The 15,940-nt window shown below is 51.3% G+C and overlaps 1 protein-coding gene across 1 annotated transcript; it reads left to right on the plus strand.

Annotated features, from left to right (window-relative positions):
• Positions 1-1,431: 1,431 nt before the first annotated feature.
• LOC100899356 (uncharacterized) lies at positions 1,432-15,779 on the plus strand. The gene is made up of 10 exons (XM_018638589.1): positions 1,432-1,556; positions 10,342-10,558; positions 10,650-10,824; positions 10,992-11,162; positions 11,527-13,785; positions 13,875-14,483; positions 14,618-14,900; positions 15,009-15,134; positions 15,240-15,392; positions 15,497-15,779. Exons 1-10 carry the CDS (start codon positions 1,432-1,434, stop codon positions 15,582-15,584), a joined length of 4,206 nt encoding a protein of 1,401 aa, XP_018494105.1. The 3' UTR covers positions 15,585-15,779.
• Positions 15,780-15,940: the final 161 nt, after the last annotated feature.

Consider the following 15,940-nt stretch of genomic DNA (forward strand, 5'->3'; position numbering starts at 1 on the left):
CAGGACTGGATCGGGGGCCGAGTCAATGTCGGGCAAGTCGTAGAAATCGATCTTCGGGCAGTTACAGACGGAAAATAGACGAGAGTCGTTTGAAGCTGGCCGAAATGTCGAGGGAAGCCGTTACGCGGGCGCCGAGGTGAAAGTTTCGCGGAAGTCGGACGCAGCCAGACGTGAAGTTGACATTGGAGACGCGACGCCGACGCGGGAACTCATCCACTTCGTCGGAACAGATGCTTCCAAGAAACGAAGATACCAATATTTGACAACGGCCGACACGAGAGCTCGATCGAACTCTTGGTCAATAAATTTGAGAAGATGAAAGACTCCAAATCGGGTCCGTTGATTCCGTCAATACTATCCCGGATCAATATGAGTATGTGGGCGTATCAGCAGGGCCCAGGATTTCCGGATTTCGGGAGAATATTCGTACCGAGCTCGAGATAGGGGAGCTCCGGGATGCCTGGGTATAGCGGAGATTTTTCTTGGCAGCGCGGTGAAATGAAAAGGATCCGTGGTCCGATCAGTTCACCATTCACGGGAGGATTCCGTCGGCGCGTTTTTCTTTCTCGAATCTACATACGAAAGAACAATTTACATTCGGGGAACCGCGCTCGGGGCAGCGAGAGCGCATCTACGTCTTCGAAATTTATAGTGAACGTTTTCACCGGATCGACGATAATCCGTCTTGACCCTGTACGTTTCACAGATCGAGGGAGGGAAACCGGATTTTTCAATTCGCGGCGATGAGCTCCGTTCTCCTCCTTGAATTCTGATATTGAAATTCGTATCTGGGTGCGACGAAGGAGACTCGAAAAGCGCATGCCGCCGTGGACTGATTGTTTCTCGAAAGCGTGTCGGTCATCGGTGCCGGAGCTCGCGAAGTTCAGTGGATCCGTTCAAGTTCCCCGTCGGATTCCTACACGAAGTTCGCGTCGAAGTGGGATTGTGCCAGCAGCGGCTGGGCAGATGCGCCGCGCTCATCTTCGGATGCAGCGTTCAGGCGGCGACCCATCACCAGTGCCCGACGAGTGCTGGGGCTTCGGCAGAGCAGTGCGATTAGCCGGGAGAGGGCGAAGTGCAGCACAGATTAAGCAGAAGATGGAAACCGAGAAGAAGCCGTGGGGAAGGGTCATCATCAAGTGAGTGGTGGCAAGAGACAAGTTGCCACTGCGGGCAGTCAGCCAGCCAGCCAACAAGCAAGAAAGCCGTGCAGGCAGCCAGTCATTCAGTTGAGGAGCTATCGCTGCCCGGGAACGAGCGACCAGGCAGACAAGTAAGCAAATAAGCGAAACTGGTTAAGTGAATTTCGTGCTGGTTGCTCTTCGATTGCGCGAGGCGGACGTACGACTACGTTTCGGTGGCCGTGGAGGCCTGTGAAGGGTGCTCTGAAGTGATCAATCCATCAATCAGTGGCGTCGAGGGTCATTAGCGATGAATGACCTGCTACTGTTTCCACTGGTAATACTGTGTTGTCTGGCTGAACCGTTCGCATCGGCGCAAAGAGCCCAAGTTAACCCCCAGCTTCTTCAATGGGCGCTCAACAGAGCATTCCACAGGTGAGTTCCTTCAAGAGATTAAGTGAATTGTAGGACTCTATTTTCTGGCTTCTTGGGGACCTATCGTTCAAGACTTTTGTTCGTTCGACTTTCGCGAATTACTTTCGATGCGTGTCACGGCACCGTGTGAGATAGTTGCATCATAACACCGAAACTACGCTCCCTACGAACGTACATACGTCTCACGTTACAAAAGGTAGCTCGCGAATCTTCGCGATCGTCCACACGACCCTTCCCATGCCATCTTCATCTTCGATCAGGGGACATTCGTGCTCTCAAAAAGCACACAGTGCGGAGAGCGTGAGTGCTGTGATTTTCATGCGAACCCTGAGCTTTAGGTCCTTGGTATTTAGCAGGCAACGAAGTCGAACAAAGAGGACGCTCGATGTCGCAACGAGACAAATGATATTTTCGGGGAAATCCCGTATTCAGCGATTTTTCTCGTCGCTCTGCAGGAGCGTATCCTCCCTTGGAACTATAAGCTGCTATTGAGCCGTCGGACCGGCTGATTCTTGCTCCCTGAGTTTTCGTCAATTTGAACAGCGGTGTTTCTGTCCGACCACCTCCCATCTGCTCGGAGCGGAGTGCCGAAGTTATATTGGCTGAAAGAGAATCTGATCCTTCCGCGCATCCCGTAAGACGCTTCGGGCGAAGGGCTATGAATAAAATGCTTCTCCGAAAAGGAAGATTCTAAGACAAGGCTCATCGATGCTAAAAAAAAAAGTCGATGCATGAAGTGAAAACATAGAACAAACACGAACAAACAGTTCTACAAATCGTTGTTGTGCTGGACGCTGCCAGGTGTCAGGGTCATTTCGAACGGAACGCAAAAATACACTTCGCGCGAAGGAGAGAAAAGTGCGCTGAAAAGTTGAGAGATAAAACGGTGACGGTCGCCGTTCCTCGAGTTCGCCGAACCGGTCAGGAGCTGACAGGTGAAATTTTCTCGGGTTCGCTCGGTCCACCCTCGATGAAAAGTCATCAGCTCCACTCCGGTGATGTTCGAACGCATCCTCTCTCGAGCAACAATTCTTGGCGGGAGTAGAGATTCTGGAGTACGGACGGATCTCTGCACGATACGCGTCGCATTCGATTGACGACGACGACGACGTAACTTGTGGGAGCGGTCTGGGGGATGGATGACCTCAGAAAAAATGTTCCGCATTTCACCATAGGATCAATGCAGACTCTACCGTGCGACACGGAGGGCGTTCTCGGATTCGTACGGCGACGGCGGCGCCATGACGTTCTCTGCGTGGGGTCGGTCTCAAGGCTCATTTCCTTGTGGCGTCCCCGGTAGCAAAGACACGGCGCTCACGACGAGTCGATTCTCCGTGATTCGGAGTGATTTCTGGAGATGTCGACTCATCCAGACACCCTGCGATGACAACGATTCGAATACCGTAGTCGGCATACCAGCCATAGGCGGCAGTGGCGAAACGACCACCATGGATTTGACTGATTGACGGAGTCGCTACCAGCCGTCGCCTGTGAATTCATCTGCATGATCCGCTCATGCAATCTCACTGACAGCGAGAAAAAATCGTCGAATCCATTGCCCGTGTGCTGTCGCGGTCCAGCGGAAGGCGAGAAATAACAGACGGGCGAACGATGAGCAAAAGGGCGAACAGCCACGCCTGATGAACCCGCATGGATTGCTCGGCGATATCCCCGAAATGAAGACTATTCTACAAAACACCTGGCAGTCCTCAGATCAGAGAGGTTCTGCACCGGCTGTGAGTTTGAGCGATTCATCTGAGGAAATTCTGTGACTCCTCTGTGATCAGCTCCGGCTGACTAACCCGACAGACACGTGCGGAGTTTCTTCTGGAATGAAATGAACATCGGGGAGCCCCCATGATGGGCGATCGACCTCAATTGCACTCCGCAATGGATCTGAATCGATTGATCGATGAACTCGAGACGGGTACACGGGTGACGTCTCAGATGCCCCCCTCCCAGATGCTCGCCCGGTGGGAGGTTAGCTCGGGTGAAAACCGACGATTTACAAAATCGCGGCAGCTTCCGACATGTCGGGCACTTCGAACCTTACCGTCAACCCGCTCTCCTCTCGATCTCGAATTAATTCGTCCGACTTCTCGTCTGAACAGCTGGATTTTCTTTTCCATCGCCTGAGAGGGGGTAGGATATGGAGGAATCCCCGATTCATGGGGAAATTCGATGAAAGCCCGCGGATTCCCGTTGGAGAAAGCCCCGCGGCCATGATGGCACGCATCCGAACTCGACCGCGAGATTTTCCAGGCTCGGGAGGCGGCTATTTCAAGGGTCTCATTTTTGAAAGCTCAGCGGGAAAACCGAAGAATGAAGTGTTATGGGTTAAGTGATGAATTCTCAAGATTGAGTGAACTTCCGTCAAGCGCATTCACTCGCCGATTCACGGAACTTCATCTGTCGCTCACTGACGTTTCCGTCTTTCGCTTTACTATTCAGACGCGGCGCTTCAAAAAGGCTTCGGGATCGAACTTGTTCCATAGACATACACGGGACACAAGCGAAGTGTTTTCTTCTAAGGAGTGATCCGCTAATCGGTAGCGACGTTTAGAGCGGAGCGTTCAGACAAGAGTTTCGACGGTGACGCTTTGACGGCGACACGGGAGAGCGGCGGTCAAAGCAGCGAGAATATTCCCTCCTATTTAGCCATTCATTCTCTTTCAACTCAAGACTGGAATCATGAGTCTGGGTGATAGCCGATGGCATCTGCGACTGCCTAGTTCTTTTTTCCCACGGTTTCTTCCGCTAATCAGTACCGTAAGCGCCCACTAAAAGGACTTTCATAATCATCATGCCTAATATAATCAACCGATACGGAGATCGGCCACGGACGAGGCGGGAGGGGGGGGAGTGCCCGGGATAGAGAAAAATCCGTGCGAGCTGCGATTGAGGGGAGGGTCCCAGAAGGAGCTGAGAGTCGCTTTTCCGAAATTCGTGATCCGCGTGTCATTTCACTGCTCGATGAGCGGACATCAGAATACCCTGTATCTTTTCTTGACATGCCCGTTTATTTGCTTTTGATGTACGTACATAGATATAACTCCAAAAAAATCACGTCAACTAGGTTCTTGGTTCGCCAAGTTCCAGACAGGAACGTCGGATCATCAACGATGGCAGCTGACGCCGCGACTGCCGGCGCTCTTCGGATATTTTTGGCAGAAACCACCGTCGATATTCTGTGAATCAGCTTGAGCAAACTCATTCGCGTTTTGAATATCTCGAGAGGAGAAACAAAAAAGGTTATCCGCACCTCGTGCATTGATGCAACATCTGCCCGACTCGTGAAAAGGTCAAACAATTTCTGTTGCCGTTGTTGGGAAACAGTATCGACACCGGGAAGTCACCGGAGAAAATCAGAGGTCTCGCTCAAATTAATGAGATAACTCGGCATCGGCAAGAATCTAGTTGAGGGTATATCCAAGTGGAAGAATTCCCTTCCGAAAAAGTTGTTTCTGAAAATATCCTCCGAACGCGACCGCAAATCCCTCTTGTGTAACGTATGTTACGCTAGCGCAATTAAAGGGTGGAAGAGGTGCAACGAATGAATGTATATATATTTTTAACTTTGAGGAGCCACATTGTTGTCTTCTTTGTTCTGAAACAGTCGTCCGAAAGTGATTGCGCGCAAAGAATGCGCGAGTGTGAGGAAACTATTTAATGCCTGAGCTTAATTCGAATCATCATGTGGGAAACGTCAAATTCGTCCCTCTTCCGGTCGGCTTACGGAACCCAGTGAACTGTGGATTGAGTCGAGGTGGGTGTTTCCGCAGACCAGCATCCACATCACAGCTGTTGAATGTCATAGCAGGGCTCCCTTGAGCAAGGATGAATACACATCCATCAAGTGGTTCAAACTCCTTACCGGGTCTGCCGAGGGCATAATCTCTGGGCTGAGGTTAGAGTCGACTGCCCTATCGGCGGAAAAGTTCTCATTCACTGGTTCTCGACTTCGTTTAACGGACAGCGACGTCCTGGAACGGCTTTCCCGCTAACGAGGAACTCCTCTCCGGAGAAACTTGAGGAATTCGTCAACTTTGACTGCCGTCTAGCCTTCGACTCAGACTGTAGAAGGGACGATATGACCTTTGCTAATTGTTGTGCCAGTCAAACGAAGCATGTTGAATCACTAAAGCATCGCGGCTCTATTATAATCCCGATGGGCGAACAGAAGAAACCTCCAGAAGCTGCGGATGCACATTGAGCCGAAGGGCGTTTCGGAGCTGGTTAATAGTTGAACACGTTCGCGTTTCCGTTCGAATTCAGCCAGTTTCCCGCCTCGTAGAGCCGACTCCGACCCGGGACGAGCCACCTCGGAGGGATGATATCATTTTTGGAACAGGTTGTCGTCTCAGAAGGAAATCGGCGCTCTGACGTTTCTCCCTTCTTGCGCGCTCTCCGGGCCAAAGAGCGATGTGGAACTTCACGATTTCGCACGCTCGTCCATGGCGTGACCCGGGTAATCACGGTGGGTTCGAAACGGACAGGCATTACTTCCTTCTCACGGATGCCCCGACAGCAGTACAATGTCTTAAAGCTTGTCGGATACGGTGAAAGTCGACCTGTTACAGAACGGGTCGCCCAACATGTGAGGACACGGTTGCAAGCTCGCACCGATTCCTGATGCAATCGTGCTCCATTGATATACGATTATTGTATCCCGGCAAATATCAAAGAAGATCCGGCTTGTCCGGGACGCGGAATCTGCAGGGATAGGCTTGTGTTCCCCGGAGAGCTTCTGCGAGGACTTTCTGAATGACTTCGCCGAGCTATCGTCTCCGGTCAAGGAGCTCCCATTTGCATACGCTCGGTCCGAATGGTGAAGCTCCCGCGCGGCCCACCGCACTCTTGACTTCGGATTATTCTCTCTTTCGTTCATGTCGTAAGGGTTCTGTTGTCAGCGCTGTTCACTTGACATCGGAGTCAATGATCAAATGAAGGATTTTTGTTCGTTTTCCTCGTCGACTTCGCCTCATGCTTTCTTTCGTTTTCTTCTATGGTTTCCTGTTTTCGAACCCTAGCAACAACAACAACGGCATCACCTACCAGCAGCATCGCTGTGTGGGATCAAGAGAAATCGCATTAGTCGTTTGTCTCTGCAGAAGACTTGGATGATGATCCGAACCGACGATTGCCGTCTCTTATTGGGCTGACTGACTGCGCTGAGCCCCTCAATCAAGCGTACTTGGCTGTATTGCCCATTCGAAGGTGGGTCAGGGTACTGTCTTGCTACACTTCGGTATTTCGACCCATTAGTAGGAGATAGGTTGAAGTACGAGCCACACCGTACAAGCAGTCATTGTATTCAGTGTTGAAATCGCCAATCTCTCCCGGTCAGCTGGCCGCATCTGGAGAACGGTTCAGATCTTTATCTCCCACGCGGATGCTGCCGGTCCTACGGCGGAAAACAACTACATTTCCAGAGCGTCGGAACACGCTGCAATTATTTCAATTGTCTTGTCAAAATTCTGGGAGGCGAGGAAGTTCATGCTCTTCCAGCCTTCCGACTGACTGAAAAGAAAGCTCTACGAATGCGATACAGTTCACGACAGAATTTTTCGCCAATCCGCTGCGAAGAATAGCTGCCTGTTCGCGAATTCGCTTCGAATTCTTTTCGAGGTCGAAGGATCCCCAGGATGACAGCCGGTTGACATTGGCTTACCTTGAGGATAATACATTTCTTCTCCTCCACTTTCGGCGTCGTTGCTTATTCGACCTCGAACTTTGAGCTCTAGAACATGAATAAGTCATCCGGCACATATCGGTATCGGGTACCGGTCCTAGCGGGCCTCCGAGACTCTGGGCAGCTCGGAGAATCTATCCCCAGTCTGGCTAATCAGAGATGAAGGCACCAAACTTATGGGATAATCCCCAGATCGAGGGTTCTCAGATCTGTGTTTGCGAAGATACCACATCCTCGGACTATGTTCAGTGAATGGTCCCAAGAACGATCGCCCGTCTCTGTCGGCCGCCCGTTCGAAGAGCGATCACGAAGGTCCCAAATCACCGGAAGCCGATTGAATGAAGCTCGATGCTTTCCAAGCCGGCGAAAGATGTTTTCGAGTCTGGAAGTTTCGTGTTCGACTCATCCCTCTAAATGTCCACAATGAGATATTGTTGTTCGCAATGGTTTTGCCACATTCGGAGCATCTATTCACGAGGGCGCAATCCGCAAATCTTCATTGTTTTCGCGAAGCTTTGTTTGGGGTTGCCCTTCCCGCGGCATCCGATGTCTATTCGTCGGTCGGTCGCTCGTTTCCTTTTGTCTATTTTTGTCATCAGTGTTCATTGAAGATCCTGTACCAGCCACACGGCACACCGTCGGATGGACATCGTTCTCACTAGAAGCCAGGACGCTCTCAAGTCCGGTGCCGAGATGACCGTTGGGGATGTCCCGGAAAATGTTCCGAACATTGAAAATATAGATTCGCAGCCCTGCTCGCGACCATCCTTCAAATTACGAGGAAATTGGATAATAATGACGATATGAATGAACAATGACGGTATCTTAATGATGGAAGAATGATGCTTTCATAACGGAAAGCAAACTTGGATCGGAATGTCTAAGACGAAGTAAATCCGAAGATCCGAAATCCAGAAAATCGCAAGCGATCGTCTGAGGCAACGTCCGCGCAAGTTCTGATCGGCTCCAGCGACGTCGAATTATTCCTTTCGAAGACGCACTTTTTCCGAACGCACACGAATATTTGAAATCATTACATTCGCCAAAGTGTCGCATTCTTCTAAAGCAGCTCGGTAAAGGCGTGCCCACGACAATATGCCGGAGGCGATGCGAACCCCACAGCGGTACAATGTTGACCTGCCGGCTTTCCGAGGTCGTAGGTGCAAGGTCGTCGGACCAATAGCTACTGAAATACAAGATAGAAGTGTAACACACGATCTACAATACATTCCTTCATGCGACGTTGATCTTTTCTGAAAAGTCTACAGATCCTAATATCTGCATCGGAATTTCAAGATCGGTGGCTCACATACCGAGGAGCGCGAGTCGGGACCAGGGGGACCGATGAAGTGGAGAAAATATGTGAACTGAGCGAGTAGACTATTCTTCACTTCCGGGTCATGAATCCGCCTCCAGATTTGGAGATTGGTCTACAGCGATAAGTCAGTTATCACACCCCCTCCCCCGTCACTCCCCCCTCACTCGAAGAGGCCGACATCCAGAAGCTGACAATGAGAGAAAAAGAGAAAGGCATGAAGGCCGAAAAATTTAGCGTACGTGTATGCCTCGATCATGCGGCTTCGCCTAGAATGCTTCCTCTTGCTCGACTCTCTCCTCAGAACAACCAGAAGCCGCAGATTGATCATCGGAAATTCCCGGAGCTACCAAGCTCAATGGGAGACATAAAAATTTTCGATTTCTTCTGGAGGACAGGCGATAAGTTCGCGATTTACAGCACCCGCATTCGATTTTCCTTCTCACCTTCGCAACGAATATTGCTGCGTCCAGTGCGTGGGAAACCTGCGCTCCATCGCGGAGATAAGTGACTCCGGGTTCGCCCTAGGAAACGCCTCGGGCAGCGCCTCGCAAATGCGAAAACTGGGCGGGACTCTCCTGTTGGAAGCAGGATAGTGCGGAGCGAGAGAAAATGTATAATTCTGGGGGCAAAAACCTAGCTTGGAAGAGCTCGTCTCTGTAGGCTTCTAGACTTCGGGAGCCGTCGCAGAGCGTCGAGCGACGACCAGATTTCCAGGAGTCACTGAACTATGAGCTGCCAGGCTAGACGAAATGCTGTGACGGAAAAACTCCTCGTTTGCCGCTCAGAAAAAGCAACGGCAAACTTGCGGTGATCGGCTCCCATTCGCTGCACGATCGGCACGATCTGGCCGCCGTCGCCAATTTCCATGTGCTCCATCAATTCGCAGCCCCTAGTGTCTTCGTTTTCACGGGACAAAGCCCTCTCTGCCGCTCAGAGTCATCTTCCGGTCAATCAACCTTCCCGAACTGTTAGTTCTGCCAGCAACGGTCCCCTTCACAAACACGGAGCGACATAAACATCTGAGCTTCTTCACTCGGGGTTGCGTCTCTCCAAGCGAGGTTTTCCGTTGCAGTACTGTCGCATCATCATGGAGGTCTCGCATGATTCGATCTCGTATCCCGGCTCGCCTATATGCATCCATATATATAAAGACCGAGCGAAATTCTATTGAAATTGACAGCCATTCGAGATCTAGCCGACTTTACGAGAGTATCTCCATACTCCTTTCATTCGTGGCTATAGATATTATTTTTCGAATTTCGAGGAAACATCGTTAATAGTGACGGCGGTCGCTCATGATGTTTTTGTCGCTCGATGAACGTTTGCTGCGGGCCATCGGTAAGGCCAAGCGAGCCGGCGGTCGGCCGTCATCCCTTCTGTGAATTTTCTCTTGGTTGTATAACGGGAAGCCTTATATTTGGACGGCAACCGGTATTCCATGTGAACGTCATCGTTTTACGCCCACGGAGCGTCGCGTGGTCGTACTGGGCAAACAGATAGACTTACTGGCGTCAAAGACGCTTCCTGTTGTACGTACATCCTGTCTGATTCTTATGCTGTTAGTCACCAGCGCATCCGCGCTCCCATCACAACTTCCGAGATTTCGGGGGAGGGAGCAGCAACAGATGCTGATATTTTTTGTTAGCTGATCCGGGGAGAATAGATCGGACGATATTCAAAAATATCAGATTTTGTCTGACTTTTTCTTGAATGGGCTTCGAAGAATTACATTTTAATTCGACTTCTTGCTGAAAGTCCGAATTAATTATTTTCAGGCAGCAGCTGCTGTTCAACACGACTGAGCCCGACATATTCGCTGCGGGCGTCGCCAGCACCCCACGAGAACCTTTCTGGTTTTTGGGTGCCATAGAGAAAACGAAAGTAGCATCAAAAAATCTTTCGGCGCTTGGGTCCATCGCCGAATACGCGACTCAAGATGTTGCTCAAAACCTCAATCTGTCACCGCGGGATGTCACATTCGGTTTGACGAAGGTCAGTCTGAAAAAGCTTATCATTCAAGGAACGATCGCCTGAAAGATAGACGTGAGGACACTCTGGATACTAATGCCTTTCCACTCTACAGGTGGATATAAAACGAACTTTCCTGGATTTGAACTGTCCATACAAAATTGGAGTCAGACCATGTGCACCCGAAAGATACCGTTCGTACGACGGTTTCTGCAACAACCTTGAAAACCCTTTCTGGGGTTCCGCGAACTTGAGATTCCTCCGCTTCTTGCCGCCGGTTTACGCTGATGGTAAGGAAACTGATCCGCGCCCTCTCCGTCAGGCTCTTGGTGCAAAATTTCTCTCGGGAACGGGGCCGAGAATGAGCTGACGAAATTTTCAAAACGAGACAATAGTGGTATTTTGTCTCGTGAGGCCTCCTGACATCGCTAACCCTTTGCCTTCTTCCGAAACACAGGAGTTTCTGTTCCGCGTGTCTCACGATCCAATTTGCCGCTTCCGTCGGCGAGGAAGATCTCGTCGAATGTGTTCCTGGACAGAGACATCCCCCACGAGCACGCGTCGATGGTAGCTGTCGCTTTCGGTCATTTCGTATTCCACGACGTTGCCCACACACCACAAACTGCCGGTAAGCTCATGCTTTTTCTCTGCGTTTCGATTTGCTGACTTTCACAAGAAACTCAGTTTTTGTCCACTGAATGTGTCCGTAAGCGGTCTGATCCATTCAGTGATGGCTTGAGAAACTTTTATCGACGATGAGACTTTTGAGAAGTTCTCGAAATTCAATCTGTTCCTTTCACGAAAGTGATGGAAGCGCAGAATGTGTGAAACTTCCTTCGCCAATCCCGACCCGATTCAATTTCGAATACGAGGGCTCCCGAAAGCGACAAGCGCTGCTCGGACCTCGGTCAACGTGACAGCGGAGACATCGTTCCGCATTTTTCTCCGATCTGGATGGAATTATCATTGATTGCCGCGTTCATATTTTCCAGGTTTCCAAGGTGCTCGACTCAAATGTTGTGGGGTCCCCGATCACCTGAAGCATCCCGAATGTATGGAGATCCCAGTCGAAGCCAACGATCCTTTCTATGGATCTTTCGGTCAAAGCTGTCTGGATTACGTCAGATCGTCAACAGCGCCCCGTGAAACCTGCGGTCTAGGACCCCGTGAACAGAACAATCAAGTTACGTCTTTCATTGACGGTTCGACGATTTACGGATCCTCAGAAGCCGAAGCACGCTTCCTACGTTCGTTTGAGAACGGACTACTTCTGACGCAACGCAACGACGCCGGTGAAGAGATCCCGGTGGGAGATGCATCGTCTCTGGACTGCCGCGGAACAAAGACAGCCCCATGCTTCAGCTCGGGTGATCCGCGAATGAATCAGAATATCGGATTGGCGTGGATGACATCCGTCTGGATCAGGGAGCACAATCGGATCGCCAGGGAGCTCAAGCTGCTCAACCCATCCTGGGACGATGAGCAACTCTACCAGGAGGCCAGGAAAATCGTCGGTGCCGAAATTCAGCACATCGCCTACAACGAACTCCTCCCTACACTCGTAGGTCCCGAGGTCGTGGAGAGATTCGGGCTCCGCATGGACAGCAACGGCTATTTCTCGGGTTACGACCATAAGCGTCTGCCGGGTGTCACGAACGTCATGGGAACGATCGGTCTCTGGGCTCTTCTTTCAGCCATGCCGAGCAACAACGAGCTCTTCGACGCGGTTCGTTTCCGTAAACTCGGTTCCATATCCTCGACGGAGACCGCGTTCCGTCCGCAAGATCTTTACAACTCGAACAGATTCAAACAGTACGTCGCAGGCGCCTTGATGCAACGCGCCCAGAGGATGGACGCCTTCTTCAGTTCTCACGTGACGCACGACATGTTCGCTTCGGAGCCGGGTCAGCCGGGTCTCGATCTCGCAGCGATCTCGATCCAACAGAGTCGGGACCATGGTTTGGCAGGATACACGAAATGGCGACAGTTCTGTGGGCTGAGGAACATCGAGACGTTCGAGAATCTCGCCCAAGTGATGGATAAAGAAATCGCGTTGAAATTAGCTGAGCTCTACGACGATGTGAACGATATCGACCTGATTGTCGCAGCCCTGGCCGAAACTCCCGTCGAGGGCGGGCTGGTCGGTCCCACGCTGGCTTGCGTCTACGCCCACCAGTTCCGGCATCTGCGTATTTCTGATAGGTTCTGGTACGAAAACCCCGGACAGCCGAGCTCCCTGACGAAAGATCAACTCCAAGAAATCCGCAAGACATCGTTGGCGAGGATAATTTGTGACAACGTGTTCCACGGGGGAGTTATCCAGCCGCGAGTCATGCAGCTGCCAGATCCCTGGTTGAATAATCTACAGTCTTGCGGTGATCGTCTCCTGAGCTCCGTGAATCTGGAACCGTGGGCAGAGGAGAGTCCACTCAAGAACCTGGCTAACGGACAGGTCGTCGATGCTCTGAACGACGCGAGCAACGCGCTAAGAGACAACATCAACGGAGACGGCGGATTCGGACCCAATCGAGGCAAGGGCTTCATGAGAGCCAACGGTATCTCACGGAATGTCCACAACCAGAGCGAAGTACTGGAGCTCGCCACCAAGAAGCTCATGAACGAACTCGGCCGAGACAAGCGACGTACCATCGATGACAACTTCATTCCTGCCTTGAGACACGTCGATCTGAGCAAATTCCACCGGGAGTTCGAGGAGCCGGCCGCTTGCGAACCGACACGTCTCCAGCCGTGCAATCCGAGAACTCCTTTCAGAACGATGTCCGGCCGTTGCAATAATCTACGAAGCCCCAATTTCGGTAAAGTGTCCCACTCGTTCAGGAGGATAATTCCTTCGAAGTACGACGATAACATCAGCGCCGCCAGGCAAACTTCGGTGCTGGGTTCGCCACTTCCTCCGAGTCGAGTCGTGTCCGCCGCAGTCCACAGCGATCTTTCGGTGCCTCATCAGAAATATACTCAGATGCTGATGCAGATGGGTCAATTCATGGACCACGACGTTGCTCATACGCCTCTGAGTGAGGGTCCGAACGAATCCACTCTGAAATGCCGAAAATGCGATTCGCCCCTGAAGGAGAACCACCAAGAATGTTTCCCGATAACCATACCCCATGGCGACCCGTTCTTCCCTTCGGTATCAGCGAAGAGCGGCCGACCGCTGTGCTTGCCGTTCACGCGTTCGATGAGCGGTCAACGAACGCTCGGATCTCGAGAACAGATAAATCAAGTCACAGGTAGGCTGGAATCCTCGACGAATGAGCTCGACGTATGCATTTTGACATGTTGACAGCGTTTAAATGCACCGCCTCCCGTCCGTTTTCAGGTTTCCTCGATCTCTCCACCGTTTACGGCTCCGATAATTGCGCTCGAGAGGAACTCCGCTTGCTACGAGACGGGCAGCTGAACATGTCGGCTCATCCCGCTGACCCTTCGCTGAAACCTCTCCTGCCGGAGATCTCAGGAGCGGCCGATTGTCTGTCCTCGAACGACCGATGCTTCATCGCCGGTGATACGAGAGTCTCCGAACAGCCGGCCCTCACATCGATGCACACGATTTTCGCAAGGGAACACAATCGTATCTCGCTGGAGCTCTCGCGTTTAAATCCCCATTGGGACGACGAACGTTCATTCCAAGAAGCTCGAAGAATTCTGACTGCCATGTATCAGCGGGTCATCTACAGCGAATGGCTACCGAGAGTTCTCGGCTGGGAGGCCGTGAGCCAATGGGGTTTGAATCTTCTGGACTCGGGTTATTATGCGGGCTACGATCCCACTTGCGACGTCGGTGTCTTCAACGAGTTCGCCACTGCGGCCTTCCGCTTCGGTCACACGCTGCTGCCCCCTGCGTTCAAGCTGCTCGGTCCCGCCTACAACGAGATCGGAAGGATCAAGCTGACCGACGCCTTCTTCAACTCGCAAGTCCTCTACAAACGTGAGTCGCCTGTTGCAGAAAAACGCCCCCGAGCCGAGATCCGAACACGAGTCTGATATGTCCTGCTCAATCGCATCGGTGCGAGACAAGTGCTTTGGACCGCTCTCGAATGAAATGTATCCCATTCGTTCTAGGTGACCAATTGGACCAGATCGTGAGAGGGCTCATGGCAACTGCCATGGAAAATTTCGACAATCATGTGACAAACATGGTGACGGAACACCTGTTCGAATCGAAGAGCATTCCTTTCTCGGGTCTTGATCTCATAGCTATCAACTTGCAAAGAGGCCGCGATCACGGCATCCGCGGCTACAATGATTATCGTGAATTTTGCGGGAAGCCGCGTCTGAGATCATTCCAGGATCTACAAGGGGAGGTCAATCCGAACGCTATCAGAGGCTTATCCAATGTCTACAGGTGCGTATCCTCGCTGACGACGACTCCGGAATCGACGAGAATCACGTTCGACGATTTCCGAGAAGATCGAGCTCAAAATGACTCAGTTCGTAATTATTTGCATTACAGACATGTTGACGACATAGACCTGTTCTCCGGAGGTCTCTCCGAAATCCCCCTTCCCGGTGGGGTGGTGGGCCCCACTTTCGCGTGTATAATCGGTTTCCAATTCCAACGATTACGTCGATGTGACAGGTGAGAACGCTCACGGAGGAATTTCCCCGTGAGGGACTAATCACTCTGCAACCATGTCGGATAGATGCCGTCGAGCTCAATGATAAACTTCATCATTTCCTGCAGATATTGGCATGAGAATGATGAGCATTCTGTGAAGTTCACCGAGGGACAACTAGCCGAACTGCGGAAAGCCTCCCTGGCGAAGATCATGTGCGAGAACATGGATACGACTAAATTCGTCACTAAAAATGTTCTCGACCTATACGATCCGTTCCTGTAAGTGCAACCTCCTCCTGCAACCGTCTCGAGGTCACCCAACATTCTCGCAAAGCAAAGCGACCCTCATGCGTGGTACCAATATTTTGCTTCGTATGTTACAGGAACCCTCGGGTCTCGTGCCAAAGCATACAAGGTCCGAACCTTGTATTCTGGAGAGAGAATCCTGGAGCTGCTGCAGCGGCTGCATAGTCTTCCATTCCAAGAAAGATCTGATGTAATTTATGAAGTATCTTGATCGGTCGAATAGACTCTATCCCCGATTTAAGGCCAAACGCCCCCAGCCATCGGTGTTGAATAGCTGATCGAACAATTATCCGGTTCCTCCCCGAGTCCGACTGAGAGAGGGATTCTGACGTCATCGAGCATAGCTCGTCGAGCCAGTCGCATCGAATACGAATCCATGAAACCGCGTGAGTTCACGGGTGTGAATAATTAAATGTTGAACTTATTTAATGAAAAAATATATGACATTTTAGCTTCGGCATCCGCCTACGGGCATCTCGCTGACGCGAACTGTCACTCTGTATATAGTGAATAAAAGCAAA

Source organism: Galendromus occidentalis, unplaced genomic scaffold, assembly GCF_000255335.2.
Source record: "Galendromus occidentalis unplaced genomic scaffold, Mocc_1.1 scf7180000077116, whole genome shotgun sequence".
In the NCBI taxonomy this organism is placed as follows: Eukaryota; Metazoa; Arthropoda; class Arachnida; order Mesostigmata; family Phytoseiidae; genus Galendromus; species Galendromus occidentalis.

Excerpts from the sequence above, each read along its gene's own strand:
- LOC100899356 (XM_018638589.1), top strand. The coding sequence starts at position 1,432 with ATGAATGACCTGCTACTGTTTCCACTGGTAATACTGTGTTGTCTGGCT. Across the intron at positions 13,786-13,874 it reads ACAGATAAATCAAGTCACAG|GTTTCCTCGATCTCTCCACC; the intron begins GTAGGCTGGAAT and ends GTCCGTTTTCAG. Across the intron at positions 14,901-15,008 it reads GGCTTATCCAATGTCTACAG|ACATGTTGACGACATAGACC; the intron begins GTGCGTATCCTC and ends TTTGCATTACAG.